At 44.6% G+C, this 20,884-nt stretch overlaps 1 protein-coding gene and 1 non-coding gene across 7 annotated transcripts in view; both read left to right on the top strand.

The window, feature by feature from the left end:
- Window positions 1-20,884, top strand: part of RTN1 (reticulon 1) — a 188,539-nt gene that overhangs the window by 95,871 nt on the left and 71,784 nt on the right. For 5 of the 6 annotated variants that reach the window (XM_061612432.1, XM_061612431.1, XM_061612433.1 and 2 more), the window contains one exon: window positions 960-1,754. The exons of the other annotated variant lie outside the window; for it this stretch is intronic. In XM_061612432.1, coding sequence (XP_061468416.1) covers window positions 960-1,754 — 795 coding nt within the window. The remainder of the gene's footprint in view (window positions 1-959; window positions 1,755-20,884) is intronic. 6 annotated transcript variants of the gene reach the window in all.
- On the top strand, window positions 413-531 carry LOC133378669 (5S ribosomal RNA). The gene has a single exon (XR_009761101.1). It is a non-coding gene; the product is annotated as a 5S ribosomal RNA (ribosomal RNA).

Consider the following 20,884-nt stretch of genomic DNA (forward strand, 5'->3'; position numbering starts at 1 on the left):
TAGTTGCTTACTTTGCATCATTTATCCAGCCACTCCTACTCAAGAAGATGGGCAAAAGGCTAAGTAAACCATTGAAGTGCAACTGGAAATGGTGTAGTTCCTCCTCACAACTCTGTGAGGTAGGTTATTCAGAGTCGGGGACCTGAGAGAGACCACATTTGTGCAAGGCTAAGCAACGTGGCCTACACACAATGAATGCCATCTCAGTATCCGTAAAGACTAGAAGCTTGGTTTTCTTCCCCCAAATAAAAGCTGTGATTCTCAGAAAGCTGGGTTCTCTGCCAAGTGTCAAGCTTGCACTCGTGGAATAAACATGACCTTGTGGGATGCTTAGATTTGAGGCCCATCACAATTCCCAGATGTTTTGGAGTCCTATCAGCCCTGGCCAGCATAGCCATATAATGCTGGAGCACGCTACGGCCATACTACCCTGAATACGCCCGATCTCGTCTGATCTCAGAAGCTAAGCAGGGTCAGGCCTGGTTTGTACTTGGATGGGAGACCGCCTGGGAATACCGGGTGCCATAGTCTTAGAGGAAGGCAATGGTAAACCACCCCTGAATACCTCTTACCATGAATATCCTATGAATATATCCAGAAAGTTTCATAGGGTTGCCATAAGTCGTAATCAATTTGAAGGCATATAACAACAGCAACAACAATGGGAGCACAGCTGTGGTGGCTGGGGCTGATGGAAGTGGTAGACCAAAACATCTGGAGGGCACCAGGTTGAGGACTGCTGCTAGAGAGAAACTGCATGAACTCTTCCAATGCAGATTTCACCTGAAGAGTTTTTATGAGAAGTTCTTTGCTTCCTTAAGAGACAAAATTTGATTTGTACAAACCAAAATGTTTTCTCCCTCTCTTTCCCATTTTTTACACCCCCTTTATTCTGTCTCCTTTTTTTCTCCTTCTGTCTCCCCCACCCCACCCCTGGAACATCTCCTTTGAAATCCCAGAACCATCTGGCTCAGAATCCCAAGGTAAAGGAAGCCTGTCTGAAGACGAGCTTATCAGTGCCATTAAAGAAGCAAAGGGGTTTTCCCATGAGCACCCTGAATGCCAGAGGTTGCCGACCATTGCACCAGAAAAGCAAGACCCCCAAAACAAGGTGCCGCACCTTCCAGCTGGCAGCCCTCACGGAGATAATGAAGCAAGCAGCGCTGAATCTGGCGATTCGGAGATAGAGCTGGTCGCAGAAGATCCGCTCGCTGCCGAGGAGCTTCTCCACTCCAACTACATGACCTTCAGCCACGCCGGGGGGCCTCCTCCTTCCCCAGCCTCTCCCTCAATACAGTACAGCATTCTGAGGGAAGAGCGCGAGGCCGAACTGGACAGCGAGCTCATCATTGAATCGTGTGACGCTTCGTCGGCCTCTGAGGAGAGTCCCAAACGGGAGCACGACTCCCCCTCGATGAAGACTGTCATTATGGACATTATCCAGGAGGAAGGCCACTCCAGAAACGAAAACAGTGGGGCTTCCAATTACCACGCAAGTAGCTCGAAGGAGAACAGGATGAACAGGGAAAACCTAGCAGACTCTGCCGCCTACTTGAAGTGTTCCTTTGCCTTGCCTAAAGTTAACCCTGGCCCAGCGTCCGCTTCTGCCGTCAGCACTGAGGAGATGAAGGACAAAGTAGCCCAGAAGAAATTAGTCGAGGCACCTGGTACTGCAAACAAGCCACCTTCCAAGGGCGCAGGAGCAGGGGGTCCCTGGCCTTCTCCGCCACTGCCATTTCTAAATAAGCAAAAAGGTAATTTTGTGCTTTTACTTAAACATTGTTGCACTTAATGATCCAGTAACGGAATAGACATTTGCCAGAATATAAACCAGGGTTGTGGGAGCTAGTTTGATCTAGTACAGGGGTTCCCAAATGGTAGTCCGCGAGCTTCAGTCAGGTGGTCGGCAGCCTGTCTGTGGATGTGCAGTTGAAGACGGGAGGTGGCACATCTATTGCACTGTATACTTTTCCAGATTTTTACAGTAGGGCCCCACTCATACAGTGGGTTATGTTTCAGACCCCCGCCTAAAAGCGAAACCTGCCGAAAAGTGGAACTCCATCAATAAAATGGTGCCCGACACCCGAAAAATGCCGTAAAAGCGGAACAAGTGCTATATGAGTGGGGCCTTACTCTAATTGAAAACCGCCGTATTAGCAGAATGCTGAAAAGTGGGCCGCCGAAAAGCGGAGCCCTACTGTATACTTTTACAGATTGGCCTTGACAAAGGGTTTAGCGATACCCGAAATGCGTCGGGCTGCAATAAACAATTACGACTTTCATTTTCGGCTGGTTGCTGGCTCAGCACTTCAAGGGCTTCCCTCTCTTTCTCTGCCGTCTAATATTATTAGCCCAATGCACAAACTGTCACATAACATAAAAGTGGTGTATTAATTACCATGTTGTATATGACTCCTGCTAACTAAAAATTCACTCCCACTTTCAAGGAGGCTTAAAGTAATACTGTTGCCGGCTTCTTTTTATTTAAAAAAATCTACTTCCTGTGGAAGCTCAGGGGGTGGAGTTTGATGGACACTGGCGGGAACACAACCAGTAGAAAGAAGAAGCTTCCTGTTTGCTCCTGTGGCTGGTTCTGGCAGATATGTGTTGGGTTGAGCTTATGCTCAGGTTCTTGCAACGGGCAAAGGAGCTACTTGGGAGGTGGGTATAAGAGAATCCCTACAGCTATCAGTACTACATTTCCAGTGAGTCTGTCACCTCCCTGCATTCTTCAGCTCCCTTTGTGTAGTTCTGCTCACCCACTAAGGATGTCCGAAGAAGTCCCGCTTGGCTTTACAGCATCCTGCGGATATTCATTTTATGACTGCTTGGAAATGGGCTTGCTTGGTGATGGCCACCACCTTGTGGAAGGTTCTCCCTCTAGATATCCAGCCTCAGTAGTGTAGTGGCAAATGCAAATGTGCCGGGTTCCTTCATGATAGTCACAGCCATGCTTCCTCGCAGCCACATCCACTTCTAAGATTATACAACTTTCTAAGATTACAGAGAGAGCCAGTGTGGTGTAGTGGTTAAGGTGTTGGACTACGACCTGGGAGACCAGGGTTCGAATCCCTCCACAGCCATGACGCTCACAGGGTGACCTTGAGCCAGTCACTGCCTCTCAGCCTCAGAGGAAGGCAATGGTAAACCTCCTCTGAATACTGATTACCATGAAAACCCTATTCATAGGGTCGCCATAAATCGGAATCGACTTGAAGGCAGTCCATTTCATTTTCAAGATTACAAAATAATCTGGCCAGGCTTGAATCTTGCTTTCTGCTTCTCTGTCATTGTCACCATTGGACTGTCATTTCTCACTGTCAGAGATATTGCTTGAATTACTAAATTCACTGTCTACACATTTCTCTCCTGCTGCTATCAAACTGCTTGATGATGTAGATGGGATGCTGTCATCAGGATTCACTGACTGTTCCTCTGCAATTACAGAATTCTCTCCACACCTTGGCTTTTTGAAGTAGGGACTAATAGAAACTCCTTTCACTCTGATTGGCTCCAGACAGCAGGAAATGGCAAGGAAGCAAGTCAGAAGACTCTTCTCAGTGGCTAAACACTCTCCTTTCATGCTGATTGGCTCATAGGATGCTGGAGACTTGTTAGGATGCTAGGGACCTTGTTGGGTCCTGGCTTACAAACAAGTAAGGGATCTGAGACCCTGGACGACTATGCCCCTGACCAGCAGTCACCAATACTACCGATGTTTCATTGGCTAGTAAAAACGTATCTCATCACTCAGGAATTCCCGGACCTTTGATATATTGCACTTGCTTTTACTGCCCTTCAATGTGGCAGATGTCAATTTTTTATATGGTGTTTAATGTATTTTAGCAGACTGTCTTAAGGTATTAATGTTGTACACCACCCTGGTAACACGTGATTTCAAGGCAGTATATAAATGATTTTAATAAAAATAAAAATTAATAAAACTGGATAGGGACGGCTGCAGCAGTAGCAGCTAGTGCTGCCACCAGTGTGCCCGCACAGAACCAGCATTCCCACTTCAGCCCTCCCAGTAAGCTGTAGCAACTCTGCTGTTGGGAGGTCAGCTGCGTGGTAGCACTCCTCCACATCGGTCGCTATTGGGTAACAGAAGAAGCGGCCACCTTGGCAGGCAGGAAAGGAGGAAGGCAAAGCATTGTAAAGGAATTGCCTTCTTGGGGCTGAAAAAGAGCAGTATATCTCAGCAAAAGACAATTATTGAAGATTTAGGTGAGATTCAAGATCCATGGTCTGTGACAGAGATCCCAGGAAGGGCAGTGTTGGCTTCTGAAAAGCCGGTGGCACAGGAACACACATAGGGATGTGCATTTGCCCTGGCATTTGCCATTAATGCAACACTTGGCAGTCTCTCATGCAGAAGCAACTCGCCAGGTGGGAAGGAGCTGCTATGTCAACTTCCCAGCAGGCGATGGGTCACTGTTGCTTACTAGTAGGGATGGGTGAGAAATTCAGTTTGCATTTAAAATGAGAGCCAGTGTGGTGTAGTAGTTAGAGTGTTGGACTACGACCTGGGAGACCAGGGTTTGAATCCCCACACAGCCATGAAGCTCACTGGGAACCATCTCTGTCACTTGAGGCTCAGGTAGCCTTGGTGGCACGGAGTGCCTTCTACCACCTTCAGTTGATGGCCCAGTTACGCCCATATCTGGACAGGGATAACCTGGCATCAGTTGTCCATGCTCTGGTAACCTCCAAGTTAGATTACTGCAATGCGCTCTACGTGAGGCTGCCTTTGAAGACTGTTCAGAAACTGCAACTTGTGCAAAATGCAGCAACCAATTGGTAACAGGGACCAGACGGTTCAAACATATAAAACTGGTTCTGGCCCGCTTGCATTGGCTGCCTGTATATTTCCGAGCTCGATTCAAGGTGCTGGTTTTAACCTATAAAGCCTTATATGGCTTGGGACCACAATACCTGATGGAACGCCTCTCCCGACAAGAACCCACCCGTACACTACGCTCAACATCAAAGGCCCTCCTCCAGGTGCCTACTCCGCGGGAAGCTTGGAGGATGGCAACAACGGAGAGGGCCTTCTCAGTGGTGGCCCCCAAATTATGGAATGGTTTTTTTGACGAGATGCGCCTGGTGCAAATGCTGTTGTCTTTTTGGCGCCAGATCAAGGCTTTCCTCTTCTCCCAGGCATTTTAGCATGTGTTTTTAAATTGCTTTTTAAAAATGTGTTTTTAAATGTGTATATTTGTTCTTAATATTTTTAATAGTTGTAAATCGCCCAGAGAGCTTCGGCTATGGGGCGGTATACAAATGCAATCAATCAATCAATCAATCAATGTTTTGTTTTATTTATTTATTTATTTGTTTGTTTTAATATATTTTAAAGATCTTTTAGTGTGTTTTTAGTGTTTTTGTTTGCTGATCTGGGCTCCTACTGGGAGGAAGGGCGGGATATTAAATAAATAAATACATATATACAAAAATGTGTTTAGTAGGAGAAATTCACACTAAAACGCTGAAGAATTTTCATGAGGATTTTATTTTTTTTAAAATATTCAGAAATTGCTGCAGAAATGTGGAGAACTGAATTTTAGATTGGAAAAATCAGAGAACCAAAACTGACACATCTTTCCAAGTCTAAAGCCAAATCTTGAAATTGACAGCTCTTTCCATCCTTACTTACCAAGCAGGGCGAGATGGCAGGGAGACTGGCGTTGGAAATGCACAGGTGGTGCCCATCTGGTGCCATTTCATATGAACCACTGACCTCTCCACTGCCTTGCCACTCTTCCTCCCGGGAAACCACCTGCCATGAGCTGCTTCTACTCTCATCTAGCAGAATATGAAATGGTGAACTCCAGTTCCTTAGCACCTGTGCTTAGTGGAAAAATGGTGCCGCTGACTTCTACTACACAGAAAACTGTGGAAACCAGCACAAAGTTCTGTCTGTTATTCAAATATCCTGGCAACTGTCCTAGAAGCCCTGCTTTGCTTTGTTTCTCTGGCTGATTTGATATGGTTATTACATTGCTATCCCATCTTTCCTCTAAGGAGCTCAGGACATGGTTCTCCTCCTCCCCATTTTGTCCTCACAACAACCCTGTGGTGTGGGTTAGGATGAGAGGCAGTGACTGGCCCAAGGTCACCCAGTGAGCTTCATGGCTGAGTGGGGATTCGAACCCTGGTCTCCCAGGTTGTAGTCCAACACCTTAACCATTCCACTGCATTGGCTCTTGTGTCCAGCAAGGAAAAAAATGGCCCATCTAGTCCAACATCCTGTTCTCACGGTGGCCAACCAGTCGCCTTTCTAGAAGCCCACAGGCAGGACATGAGTGCAACCGCACTCTCCTCACCTGTGATTCCTCCCAACAACTGGTATTTGGAGGCATACTTCTTCCAACCCTGGACCATGATAGCCATCATGGTTAGTAGCCTGTTGGTCACCTGAGACATGATGCATGCATAGACCCTGACCACATTTACACCAGACATTTATTCTACTTTTATTCCACTTTAAACAGTCAGAGATTCCCCCAAAGAATCCTGGGAAGTGTAGTTTGTGAAGGGTGCTGCGAGTTGTTAGGAGACCCTTATTCACCTCATAGAGTCTGAGTTTGTCGGAGTAGTTCAACAGTCATTTCCTCTTCCCAGAAAACTCTGAGAATTGTTGCTCTGTGAGGGGAACAGGAATCTTCTAACAGCTTTCGGCACCCTTCACAAACTACACTTCCCAGGATTCTTTGGGGGAAGCCATGACTGTTTAAAGTGGAATAATAGTGGAATAAATGTCTGGTGTGAATGTGGCCCCTATCTTCCCTTGCACAGCATCCCCATATGCATGTAACATGGACCCCCTTAGCAAAAAGTGTACTTCTGTTGAAAGTGCGGATTACATAGGTTTGCATTTAAATGCAAACTAAATCAAATTTCTCTTTTGTATCCCTACTTATATCACACTGGCTTCTGTCCCTTTTAAACCTGCAAATAAAAGTTGCCAGTCAGGGGCATCCTATCTCAGGTTAGTGGGCTGGGTTTAGGGTGACAAGATGGCAAAGGAAGACAGACAGTGGAGGCTGACCCTTTAGGGTGAATGGGGCACTGCCCCACCAACCTCAGTCTGCCCTCAGCCAGCCCCTCCCTCCATTTGCCTGCTTACTTGCAACCACTCCAGGAGATGGCCTTCCCTGTTAACTTCTTTCTCCTTAGTCTCAGTGTTGCCTTTGTAGAAGCAAGGAGGACGATGGGGACAAAAGTAGAATTAGTTGGCTCCACCAGTCATGGCTCTGGCGCCACCTACTGTTGGTCTTCCTGCCTTCCACCCTACCCGTCCCAGTGGGCACCTGCTCCACCACAGGGTCCCTGCACCTTTAATAATTATGTAAGAGAGAGTGTTTCAGCAGGTGTAGGTAGCAAGGTGAGCCACACCTGCTGAAATGGCCTCTTCTGCACATCTTAAAGGGGGAGGGCCTTGTCCTGCTTGCAGGCTTCCCATGGGGTCATCTGGTTGGCCACTCTAAAAACAAGATGCTAGACTAGATCAGCCATTGGTCTGATCCAGCAGGGCTCTTCTTATGTCTCTCTTTGCATTTTGGCCACCTTTGTTAGATTAGATTACTTTGGGACCCCTTCCAACTCCAACATATATACGCATTACAAATTGGCTTACTAGTAGGGTTAAAGGAGAAAATAAAATTGGTTTTAATTTTAAAGAGAAACTCCCTAATTCTCACTTTCTGAACCAATGCCGTGAACCAAAGCACAGCAATCCTTCAAAATTCACACATCTCCAAATTTTGTAATGCAGTTTTCCAGCCAAATAACCTGTTAGGGTAAAGCATGCACAAAAATGCACACATTCGTGAAAATAACATTAAAATGCATAATATATGAGGAAATTGCTTGCAAAAATGTTCTTTTGCATATAAAATGTGCATATTAGGAGAAATGTGTACCATATACTGACAAATTTTCAGGACAATTAAAAAAAAGAAATTGCAGATTTCTGCAGAAATAGGGAGAACTGAATTTAAGAATGGGAAAATTAAAAACCCAAACTGACAGATTCATCCATCCCTATTTAATAGTCACTTTCCAGAGAACATTGTGAACTGTACCTCTGTGAGGGGTTGAGATTTTATAAATAATATAACCCTCAGAACACTCACTAAACTACAGTTCCCAGAATTCTTTGGAGGCAGGCAGCCACGATGGATTGGTACAAAACCAAGCCAGTTTGTTTTCTCCTAGATTAAGTACTTTTCTCCAGGTATCATGAATGACATGTTATGGCGACTCCCGAATATAGGCAGAAAGGATGTCAGCATAATGCTAGTGAATACAGTGATACCAGTTGCCGGGATTACGTGGGTATTCTTGAGTCAGGTTGGGAATGCCATTTGAAAAAGAACATCAGATTGGAGGATGAAGCCAGAGGTGCACCCTGGTGAGATAGGAGGCGGGGTTTAATAGGGGATTTTAAATATATATATATATCCTGTTTTGCACTTGCAATTTTTAATCTGGATTTGAAATGGAAGGCTCAGGCTTCAAAAACAGAGCTGCCAACTGTTAGGTATTTTAACTGCCCTATTTGACATCATGTGTTTTGTAACCCTGGTTATTCAACAATATTTGCAATGGCCTATGACTATAAGCAATAAATATTTTGGATATGTTATTCAACAAAGTGCCTGACAGCACATAGGTGGGTTAAAATACCGTGCGGTTGGCAATCCTGTTCTTGAGGGGCCTGAGCAAGCAATTTCCAATCTAGATTAAGATTGCAAGTGCGAAGCAGAATGCAGGTTATATCATTGATCTATTTTGCTGACTGCTGTTCGCTGTACCTTTTCCTCTTCCCCGCCACTTTGCAGTGCAACCTTATTATGAGTTTTGCTGCCCCAGCCCCCAAAAGGTGATTGTGAAATGGAAATAGATACGTGATTTTGCATCAGAACTGGTTCCGACTCTTTCTGTTGAACATATGTTGCCATCCAGTGGCAGTGATGAAAATAACAGGACTGAACTCATGCTCTTGTCTTACATGTTTATGCTAGAAGTATAACCAGAGGCATTCCTTTTATCATAGTAGTCTAAACTATAGTCTGTGGTCTGAAGGATGAGCTTCACAGAAATAGAACTTTTCAAAGCAGATGTCTACATGGGTGATTGGTTTTGGCTGATGTTCTGAGGAGGGCAAATCTCTAGTTGAATGCACTAAAGCCCTATATATATTGGGCTGATTCAGATCTCACAGCCAAACCATAGTTTAGCTGCCAGGACTGTGCCTCTGGCTTCCACGCTTCCCCCATTTAGAATAATCAAATCAAAAATCAAAATCTTTATTGCGATCAACGACCCGTCAAAAACTTTACCATAAAGTCTTCCTAAACAGTTACACATAACATCTAGACATTTTTACAGTAAAACTGGTAAAATGATAAAACTCAAACTGCGTGGGTCGCATATTAGAGACGAAGAGATAGTCGTTTGCACTGGCATATATATAAAAACTTGGCCACTGGAATCAGATATTGATTATTATTACCCGACAGCAGTCTAGACATCCAATGCTCTAAGGAACTGTTGTAATACTTTTCCATGAAGGGTAAGATATATAAATTCCTTTCCAAGGAGTATAACGCACAAACGAATAGAACATGAGGAAGTGATTCTATGTGGCCTTCCCTACACGGACAGATACGTTGGTCTAGAGGAATGTCCCGATATCTACCCTCCAAGAGAGCTGAATCTAAACAGTTAAAACGCGCCTTAGAAAAGGCTAAACGATATTTAGGATTTGTTAGGACCTCCACGTATGGGGCATACTTTGCATAGTTAATGCTCAGGTTATGGTGAAGGGGTGAGCAGGCTTTGGCTGCTGCTTGTATCGAAGATAGCCTATCGATGTCCCGGAGCCGAGAGTTAATAATCTGTCTGGCCTTACTAAAATCTAGGGTAGAAAGAAACTCTAGAGAAAGGCCTAAATAGGGAAGCTTAGCTATAAAAGATTTCTTCCAAGTTGAGAGGAACGTTTCTTCCACAAGGAGCGACATATAGCCCAACGGACAGACATAATGAATTTTGGCCCAAAAATTGAAGCCAAGAGTCCATGCTTGGCATTCAGCTGAGCATAGGCCAGCTTCCAATCTTAGAGCCGCATTTGGGACGCATTTTGGCACTCCAAAGATTCGGCGTAAAAAGATAGACAAAACTACTTCAACTGAGGCATTAAAGGCCATAATGGGACACCATATAGTAATTGTGCTAGAAGTTTGGCTCTGAAAACCTGTAAGGCTGCTGGTATAAATTGGCCTCCATTGTTATAGTGGTAACGTATGATGCCCTTCAACGTTGTCCGAGCCGAGTCAACTGCTGCACGGATATGAAGCGCCCACGAAAGGGAGGATTGGAAAATAATGCCCAAGTATTTGTAAGCTCTAACTTGTTCAATATAATGGCCGTTGATTTTCCATCTGTAAGTCGGACAGGATTTTTTAAACACTAATATTTTGGTTTTAGTAAAATTAATTGTTAATGAGTTTTCTGAACAATAGGTCATAAAGGCTCGAATCAGACGGTTAAGGCCAACTTTAGAAAAGGCATCGTCGGCATAGAGCAAAAGGGGGCATCTGCTACCTTTGATTTTAGGAGAGTGGAAGTCAGGTGCCCGACAGGTGGGAGCCAAGTCATTCAAAAAAAGATTAAAAAGAAGGGGGGCCAACGCACAACCTTGTCTGACACCTTTTAGCGTATGGATTGGGTTGGAAAGCTCCCCATTACGTCCACAGCGGACACGAAGCGAGATATTCAAATGAAGGTTGTGTATCAGGAACAGCAGCCTCTTATCAATAGTGGTTTTGGCCAGTTTGGCCCAAAGTGTGTCCCTCGGGATTGAGTCAAAAGCAGACTTCAGGTCGATGAAAGCTACATATAGGCCACTCCCAACCTGATTCCTATGTTTTTCCGCTAGGTGTTGTAACGTGAGACAGTGATCCATAACAGATCTGACTCTCCTGAACCCTGCCTGTTCCCATCCTAGGACGTTTTCCTCCTCCATCCAATTGGCCAATTTCCTCTTTAGGTAGTTGGCATACAACTTTCCAACTACCGACAGCAAATTAATTGGTCTGTAACTGGAGGGCTCTTCCCTGGGACCTTTTTTATAAATAGGTACAACAATGGCTTCCTTCCAAGTCTGGGGGAAGTGTCCGGTGTTGTTGGACAGTGTAAATAAATTGGCCAGAATAGGAGCCCACCAGTCTGAGTGTTTTTTCAATAATCCAATCACAGAATCGTAGAGTTGGAAGGGAACTATTAGGCCATAGAGGCCAACCCCTGTGCAATGCAGGAATACAAATTAAAGGATATCTGACAGGTGCCTGCCCAGCTGCCTCTTGAATGTCTCCATTGTTGGAGAGCCCACCAACTTGAGCCCATTATTCCATGGCCAGCTCTCTGGGACGATCGAGAAGAGATCCTGTCCCTCCTCTGTGTGACAAGCATTTGAAGAGTGCTATCATATCTCCCCTCAGTCTTCTCTTCTCTAGGCTAAACATGCCCAGCTCTTTTGATCTCTCCTCATAGGGCTTTGTTTCTAGTCCCTTGATCATCCTTGTTGCTCTCTTCTGAACCTGTTCCATTTTTTCTGCATCTTTCTTAAATGGTGGTCTCCAGAACTGGAAGCAGAAGCTGAGGCCTAACCAGTGCCAAATAGAGGGGAACTAGTACTTCACATGATTTGGAAACTATACTTCTGTTAATGCAGTCTAAAATAGAATTTGCCTTTTGTGCAGCCACATCACACTGTTGGCTCATATTCAGCTTGTGGTCAACAATTTCAAGTTCCTTCTCGCATGTAGTATTGCTGAGCCAAGTATCTCCCATCTTATAACTGTGTGTTTGGTTTCTTTTTCCCAGGTGTATTACATGACCAATAATCAGCCTTCTTCCTACCTTTGAAATCATAGAGGTGGGTGAGGATTGACCCAGAAGCTCTGCAGTGCAGCAACTGGGATCCAGGGTGGCTGGAAGGCGGCAGTCACAATTGTGTATGTGGACCTCTAGACTTCTCTATCTAGCTCTTGGGTCTCTCTCCAGGCCACACCCCCTCATCTCAGGCCACGCCCCTTGCTGACCCTGCTTTGCAGCCTCCTTGCATGTTTCTGCCTCTCTAGGATGCCTTCCGGAACTCTGATCATGCTTCTTGCTTGCCCGGATGGAAGGCAGAGAGGGGTGTGTGAGTGTGTGTAGAAGCTAGCCTACTGAAGCTACCTGAACCCTAACCCACTTTTGCCCCTGGCCCTGCCCACCACTGGCATGTGGCCCTCAGAAGGTTGCCCAGAAGGGAACGAGAACTTTGGGCTGAAAAAGATCCCCCCCCCAATCCTTGCTATATATGTTTTACTTCTGTTGTTTAAGTCAATGTTTTAGTTTTACGTATTTTCGCCCTGGGACCAACCAATGAAGGGCAGATTCATATGGTAAACAAACAAAAGAGAGTAACAAAAGAGACAAACCTCAAAATGATACTGGAAAAAAAGATGTTTAGGATTTTTTTTTTTTTTTTAAAGAAAAGTAAGGTGCCCAATGCATTTTAGTGAAGACCTTCTTGAGAGGCACAAGAATTCAGTTTCCTCAAAAAGCAACCTGTCTTGAGCAAAATTTCAAAGTTCGATACATTTTGTGGCTTGCCTGTTTCTTTGGCTCTCTCGGCAGCTGTGTGGCCGAGTCACCACATTATGTATTTTAAATAACAGCTATTTTCTCTTTCCAGGGACTTCTGGGAATTTTATTTCTGTAAATGACAGAAGGGGAGCTACAGACTAAGACATTCTCAGGAATTCTGATCGCCTCATCAGAATTCTCAGGACTCTTTGAGGGAAATCAGGGCAGTTAAAGTGGAATAAAACTGGTTTTGTTGTGTGGCCAAGTCAGACATCACAGCCAAATCACAGCCTGACCTTTAGGGCAGTGCATCAGGCTCACACATAACACCTTTTGCACTCTGATTTCTTCCCTCATTTCCTGATTCACAATTACTATAGTTTGTCATGACATCCAAATCAAGCAGACTATGGTTACCACCTCATTTGAAATGTGGTGCTGGAGGAGAGCTTTGCGCATACTGCAAAAAAGACAAATAATTGGGTGTTAGAACAAATCAAACCAGAACTTAGTAGCCAAAATGATGAAACTGAGGTTATCATACTTTGGACACATAATGAGAAGACATGATTCACTAGAAAAGACCATAATGCTGGGAAAAACAGAAGGGAGTAGAAAAAGAGGAAGACCAAACCAGAGATGGATTGATTCCATAAAGGGAGCCATAGACCTGAACTTACAAGATCTGAACAGGGTGGTTCATGACAGATGCTGTTGGAGATCACCAATTCATAGGGTCACCATAAGTCGTGATCAGCTTGAAGGCACATAACAACAACAACATGGTTACCACCGACCAGTTTGCCTCCAAACCAGAATTCAAAACTATGGTTTGAACTGGATTTTGAATTCTGATTTGGAGACTAACTATGGTTTTGCAGTAAACCTAACCATAATTTATTTATTTATTTATTTATTTATTATTTCAATTTATATACTGCCCTTAGCGAAATAGCTCTCAGGGCGGTGAACAAACAAAATAAAATACAATATATCATAATAAAAATACAAAAACATATACAAACAAACAACGAAAAGCACAGCAAAAACAAAATAAATACTACAAAAATTAAAATACAGATTAAAAGATTAAAAAAGTTAAGAAGATTAAAATGCCTGGGAGCATAAAAAGGTCTGTACCTGGCGCCGAAAAGATGGAAGTGTAGGCGCCAGGCGTACCTCTTCGGGGAGGCTGTTCCACAACTCAGGGGCCACCACAGAAAAGGCCCTAGATCTCGTAACCACCCTCTGGGCTTCCCGATGGGTTGGTACCCGGAGGAGGGCCTTAGATTCTGAACGAAGTGAACGGGTAGGTTCATAGCGAGAGAGGCGTTCCACAAGGTATTGAGGTCCCATGCCGTGTAAGGCTTTATAGGTCAAAACCAGCACCTTGAATCTCGCCCGGAAGCAAATAGGAAGCCAGTGCAGACGCGCCAGGACAGGTGTTATATGCGAAGACCGACTGGTCCTCGTCAATAATCTGGCAGCTGCGTTCTGCACCAGCTGAAGCTTCCGAACTGTCTTCAAGGGCAGCCCTATGTAGAGCGCATTACAGTAATCCAATCTTGAAGTTACCAGAGCGTGGACAACGGAGGCGAGGTCGTCCCTGTCCAGATAGGGGCGTAGTTGGGCTACCAGACGAAGATGGTAAAACGCATTCCGTGCCACCGAGGCCACTTGGGCCTCGAGAGACAAGGAAGAGTCGAGAAGAACCCCCAAACTACGTACCTGTTCTTTCAGGGGGAGTGTAACCCCATCCAGAACAGGGTAAGCATCCACCATCTGAGCAGGGAAGGCGTTCACCAACAATGTCTCGGTCTTGTCTGGATTGAGTCTCAGTTTATTAGCTCTCATCCAGTCCATTATCGCGGTCAGGCAACGGTTCAGCACATCAACAGACTCACCTGAGGAAGATGAAAAGGAGAAATAGAGCTGCGTGTCATCAGCGTACTGATGGCAACGCACTCCAAAACTCCTGATGACCGCACCCAGCAGCTGCATGTAGATGTTGAAAAGCATGGGGGACAAGACCGATCCCTGGGGGACTCCACAATGGAGAGTCCCTTTTTATGGTTGATATTGCAAAATTGAGCAGAGCAAAAGAGCTGTGTCAGCTGGTCCAGAGGATATACAAATGAGCTAGCTCTCAGAGAGCGAGTGAACAGGGAGAGCTAACAGGAATTTGGCAGAGGAGGTGTAAGGAAGAAGAAACAAAGACAGAGAGGGCTCTGAAGACATGTGCTCTGACCATGTGCTCTGAAGGGCTCCATAGCAGCTTGATTGGAAGGGGTGGGGCCTGATACCTGCTGGCTGAAGGGCATGGCCTGATAGTTGCTGAATGCAATTAGGAGCAGCTGTGTGTGATGGGAGTTTTCATTCTGTTTCCTGACTTCTAACTGAGCAGAGGGAGGGAGTAGAGGGAGCTGTGTCAGCTGGTTCAGAGGAGATACAAGTGAGCAAGCGAACAGAGCAAGTGAACAGGAAGAGCTAACAGGAGTTTGGCAGAGGAGTTTGGTGGGGGAGATCAAAGGGGAGGTCCCTAATTTTTTTTTGTTTTTCTTGTGTGATGCACCACATACCAGTGGTACTCTCCTATTTACCCTGATGGAGGACAGAACAAAGCACAGGTCATTCCAATATAAGTAGAAAGAATGAAACAAAAAGCAATAGAGACTGTGGATGGGAGGGACACTCCAGTGATGGTGACCTGCAAGGTGTATGCAATGTTTGTTTTCTTGCAGAATAACATGGTGTACACATGCAACAAGTGCAAGCTGGTGGCGCTGTTGGAAGAAAAAGTGAGAGGCCTGGAACAGCAGGTGGCCGCACTTAGAAGAGGAGACAAAGAGTTCTTAGATAGAACGCTGGAACAACAACAGCAAAGCGAAGTACAGGAGGTGAAAGAACAACAGCATGTTGAAGCAGAAAAGGAAACTGTTGTGGAAAGCAACAACGAAGTGGAGGAAACTCTGTGGAAAAGGGTGACAGGAGCAGAAGAGCAAGAAGACATCCATCACCAGTGGAACTACGGAACTGCTTCCAGGCACTTGAGGATGAGACTAGCCTGTAGGGGAAGAATTAAAGGAGGGCCCATGCAACAGCAGTCAAGAGGCTGATGCTCAGTCAAGCAGAGGCAATGAAACAATGCACCACAACAAGAAGAGTACTAGTCGTGGATGACTTACTACTGCATGGGATTGAAACCCAAGTATTGCTGAGAAGATCCATGGACTCGCCAGGTATGCTGTCTTCCTGGAGGAAGGATTAGAGACATGATGGAAGGGTTGCCATCACTCATAAAGCCCATGACAGATATCCCTTCCTTCTCATCCATGTGGGAACAAACAATACTGCCAAGCAGAGCTATGAAGAAATCACATCAGACTTTGAAGCTCTGCGAAGGAAACTCAAGAACTTTGGGACTCGGATAGTTTTCTTATCCTTCCTTCCGGTACTTAGAAGAGGAGTAGAAAGGGACAGAAAAATACTCTGGGTGAGTGACTGGCTACGAAGGTGGTGCCAGCATGAGAGATTTGGATTCTGAGACCACAGGCTACGCTTCCTGGAAGATGGATTGCTGGCAAGTGATGGGTTGCACCTCACAAGGACTAGGAAGAATGTGTTTGGCCACAACATGAAAAAATTAATCAGGAGAGCTTTAAACTGAATCCTAAGGGGGAGGGAGATGTAAACTTGGCAGTAACATGTAACAAAGGCTTGTGAAGAGTAAGAGGAACTGAGGAAATGGCTCTAACAGGGCCCAGTAACAGTCTTCATAAAAATGTAGGAAGGAAGCCAGGCTGTAAATCACATGGTCTTTGATGTCTGTATAATAATGCTAAGAGTATGGGAAACAAACAGGATGAACTTGAACTCTTAATACAGGAGGAAAGCTGATTTTAATAAACTCAGAACAATGATAAGGAAGGTTACATGGCAAACAATCCTAATGAGAAAAGGAGTCGAAGATGGGTGGGAGTTTCTAAAAAAGGAAATGCTAAAAGCACAATGGCAAACAATTCCATAAAGGAAAAAAGGGGGAAGACAGCAGAAGAAGCCAATGTGGCTTCACAAAAAGCTTAGAGATTACCTGAAAACAAAAAAAGGACACATACAGGAAGTGGAAGGAAGGCCAGACCACAAAGGAAGAGTACAGAGAGGTAGCATGGAATTGCAGGGATGGCATCAGGAAGGCTAAAGCTGAGAATGAGCTGAAGTTAGTGAGAGATGCCAAAAACAACAAAAAAGCTTTCTTCACGTAAATCCGTCATAAAAGACAGAGAAAAGAAATGGTGGTACAGCTACTCAATGAGGATGGCAAAATGATCACAGATGATAAAGAAAAGGCAGAATTTCTCAATTCCTACTTTGGCTCAGTTTTCTCCCAAAAAAGGGTCTATGATCCTCCTGGCAAACATGAAGTTGAAGGGGCAGGATTGCAGCTTGAAACTGATAGACAAATGGTCAAGGAATACATAATCACTTTGAATGAGTTCAAATCTGCAGGGCCTGATAAACTGCATCCTAGAGTATTGAAGGAACTGGCTGAAGAACTCTCAGGACCTCTGTCTATTATCTTTGTGAAATTGTGGAGGACTGGTGAAGTGCCGGATGAATGGAGGAGAGCTAATGTTGTCCCTATCTTCAAAAAGGGCAAAAAGGAGAAACTTAGGAACTACAGACCACTCAGCCTGATATCGATCCTTGGGGAAATTCTGGAGCAGATTATAAAGCGGTCAGTCTGTAAGCACTTTGAAAACAATACAGTGATAACTAGAAGCCAACATGAATTTATCAGGAACAAATCCTGCCAGACTACTCTTACCTCATTTTTTGATCAGGTAACCTCCCTGTTAGACTGTGGGAATGCTGTGGTCATAATATATCTCAGCTTCAGCAAAGCTTTTGAGAGAGTGTTCTGATTAGTAAGCTAGCTAAATGTGGATTGGATGGAGCAACTGTCAGATGGATCCACAATTGGCTACAGAATTGTACTCAAAGAGTGCTTATTAATGGTTCCTTCTCAAACTGGGGGAGGTAACGAGCGGGGTACCGCAGGGCTCAGTCCTGGGCCCAGTGCTCTTCAACACTTTTATTAATGACTTGTATGAGGAGGTGCAGGGAATGTTTATCAGATTTGCAGATGATACAAAATTAGGAGGGATAGCTAATACCTTGAAAGACAGAAACAAAATTCAAAGAGATCTTGACAGGCTGGAGCACTGGGCTGAAAACAACAGAATGAAATTTAACAAGGATAAGTGCAAAGTTCTACACATAGGAAAAAGAAACCAAATGCACAGTTATAAGATGGGGGATACTTGGCTCAGCGATAGTATGTGTGAGAAGGATCTTGGAATTGTCATTGATCACAAGCTGAATATGAGCGTAATATGATGTGGTTGAAAAAAAGGCAAATGCTATTTTAGGATGTATTAACAGAAGTATAGTTTTCAAATCTATATAGTTTCCAAATTGCCATCCTGAGCTCATACTGGGAGGAAGGGCAGGATATTAATCAGAAAGAAAGAAAGAAAGAAAGAAAGAAAGAAAGAAAGAAAGAAAGAAAGAAGTAAAGAAGTATTGGTTCTCCTCTATTCGGCACTGGTTAGCCCTCATCTTGAATACTGTGTCCAGTTCTGGACACTGCACTTTAAGAAGGATGCAGACAAACTGGAACGGGTTCAGAGGAGGGCAACGAGGATGATCAGGGGACTAGAAACAAAGCCCTATGAGGAGAGACTGAAAGAACTGGGCATGTTTAGCCTGGAGAAGAGAAGACTGAAGGGAGATATGATAGCACTCTTCAAGTTCATGAAAGGTTGTCACACAGAGGAGGGCCGGGATCTCTTCTCGATCATCCCAGAGTGTAGGACATGAAATAATGGGCTCAAGTTGCAGGAAGCCAGATTTTGACTGAACATCAAAACGGGCCTGTACAAAAGGGACGGGCTCCCTTGAACCAGAATGGAACCAGACTGCTGGCACTTAAAATTAAAAAGGTAGCAGAGCAGCTTTTAAACTGACTGAGGGGGGAAACCCAACAGGAGCTGAGAAAGGTCCAGTTCGGAATAAACCTCCCCCCTGGGATAAAAACCAAAGAAATGATGAAATTTTAAAAAGGGTAGGCCTAGAAGTAGGCATTGTGAGAGCAGGGGCACAGGATATAAATTCAGAAGAGCAAAATTACCACAGGCCTAACCACAAGTGCCAAAGACACTTGAAGAGAGACACTGCTTACAAGTGCCTGTACGCTAATGCTAGGAGCCTCCGAACCAAGATGGGAGAACTGGAGTGCTTGGTCTTAGAGAAGAGCATTGATATAGTGAGCATAACCGAGACCTGGTGGAATGGAGAAAACCAGTGGGATACGGTTATCCCTGGATATAAACTATATCGGAAGGACAGGGAAGGACATATTGGTGGCGGAGTCGCTCTATACGTGAAAGAAGGCATTGAATCCAGCAAGCTCGAAACCCCAAAAGAGGCAGACTCCTCCACAGAATCGTTGTGGGTGGTGATACCGTGCCCCAGGAGGGACTTAATACTGGGAACGATCTATCGTCCCCCTGATCAAAATGCTCAGGGAGACCTTGAGATGAGATATGAAATTGAGGAAGCATCCAAACTAGGAAATGTGGTAGTAATGGGTGACTTCTACTACCCGGACATAGACTGGCCGCATATGTGTTCCAGTCATGACAAAGAAGCAAAGTTTCTAGATATTCTAAATGACTATTCCCTAGATCAGTTGGTCATGAAACCGACCAGAGGGACGGCAACCCTGGACTTAATCCTCAGTGGGGACCGGGACCTGGTGCGAGATGCAAGTGTTGTTGAACCGATTGGGAGCAGTGACCACAGTGCTATTAAATTAAACATACATGTAACTGGCCAATTGCCAAGAAAATCCAACACGGTCACATTTGACTTCAAAAGAGGAAACTTCACAAAAATGAGGGGATTGGTAAAAAGAAAGCTGAAAAACAAAGTCCAGAGGGTCACATCACTCGAAAATGCTTGGAAGTTGTTTAAAAACACTCTATTAGAAGCTCAACTGGAGTGCATACCGCAGATCAGAAAAGGTACCGCCAGGACCAAGAAGATGCCAGCATGGTTAACGAGCAAAGTCAAGGAAGCTCTTAGAGGCAAAAAGTCTTCCTTCAGAAAATGGAAGTCTTGTCCGAATGAAGAAAATAAAAAAGAACACAAACTCTGGCAAAAGAAATGCAAGAAGACAATAAGGGATGCTAAAAAAGAATTTGAGGAGCACATTGCTAAGAACATAAAAACCAACAACAAAAAATTCTATAAATACATTCAAAGCAGGAGACCATCTAGGGAGACAATTGGACCCTTGGATGATAAGGGAGTCAAAGGTGTACTAAAGAACGATAAGGAGATTGCAAAGAAGCTAAATGAATTCTTTGCATCTGTCTTCACAGTGGAAGATATAGGGCAGATCCCTGAACCTGAACTAACATTTGCAGGAAGGGATTTTGAGGAACTAAGACAAATAGTGGTAACGAGAGAGGAAGTTCTAAGCTTAATGGACAATATAAAAACTGACAAATCACCGGGCCCGGATGGCATCCACCCGAGAGTTCTCAAAGAACTCAAAGGTGAAATTGCTGATCTGCTAACTAAAATATGTAACTTGTCCCTCGGGTCCTCCTCCGTGCCTGAGGACTGGAAAGTGGCAAATGTAACGCCAATCTTCAAAAAGGGATCCAGAGGGGATCCCGGGAATTACAGGCCAGTTAGCTTAACTTCTGTCCCTGGAAAACTGGTAGAAAGTATAATTAAAGCTAGATTAACTAAGCACATAGAAGAACAAGCCTTGCTGAAGCAGAGCCAGCATGGCTTCTGCAAGGGAAAGTCCTGTCTCAGTAACCGATTAGAATTCTTTGAGAGTGTCAACAAGCATATAGATAGAGGTGATCCAGTGGACATAGTGTACTTAGACTTTCAAAAAGCGTTTGACAAGGTACCTCACCAAAGGCTTCTGAGGAAGCTTAGCAGTCATGGAATAAGAGGAGAGGTCCTCTTGTGGATAAGGAATTGGTTAAGAAGCAGAAAGCAGAGAGTAGGAATAAACGGACAGTTCTCCCAATGGAGGGCTGTAGAAAGTGGAGTCCCTCAAGGATCGGTATTGGGACCTGTACTTTTCAACTTGTTCATTAATGACCTAGAATTAGGAGTGAGCAGTGAGGTGGCCAAGTTTGCTGACGACACTAAATTGTTC

This window comes from Rhineura floridana, chromosome 2 (genome assembly GCF_030035675.1).
Source record: "Rhineura floridana isolate rRhiFlo1 chromosome 2, rRhiFlo1.hap2, whole genome shotgun sequence".
NCBI lineage: Eukaryota > Metazoa > Chordata > Lepidosauria > Squamata > Rhineuridae > Rhineura > Rhineura floridana.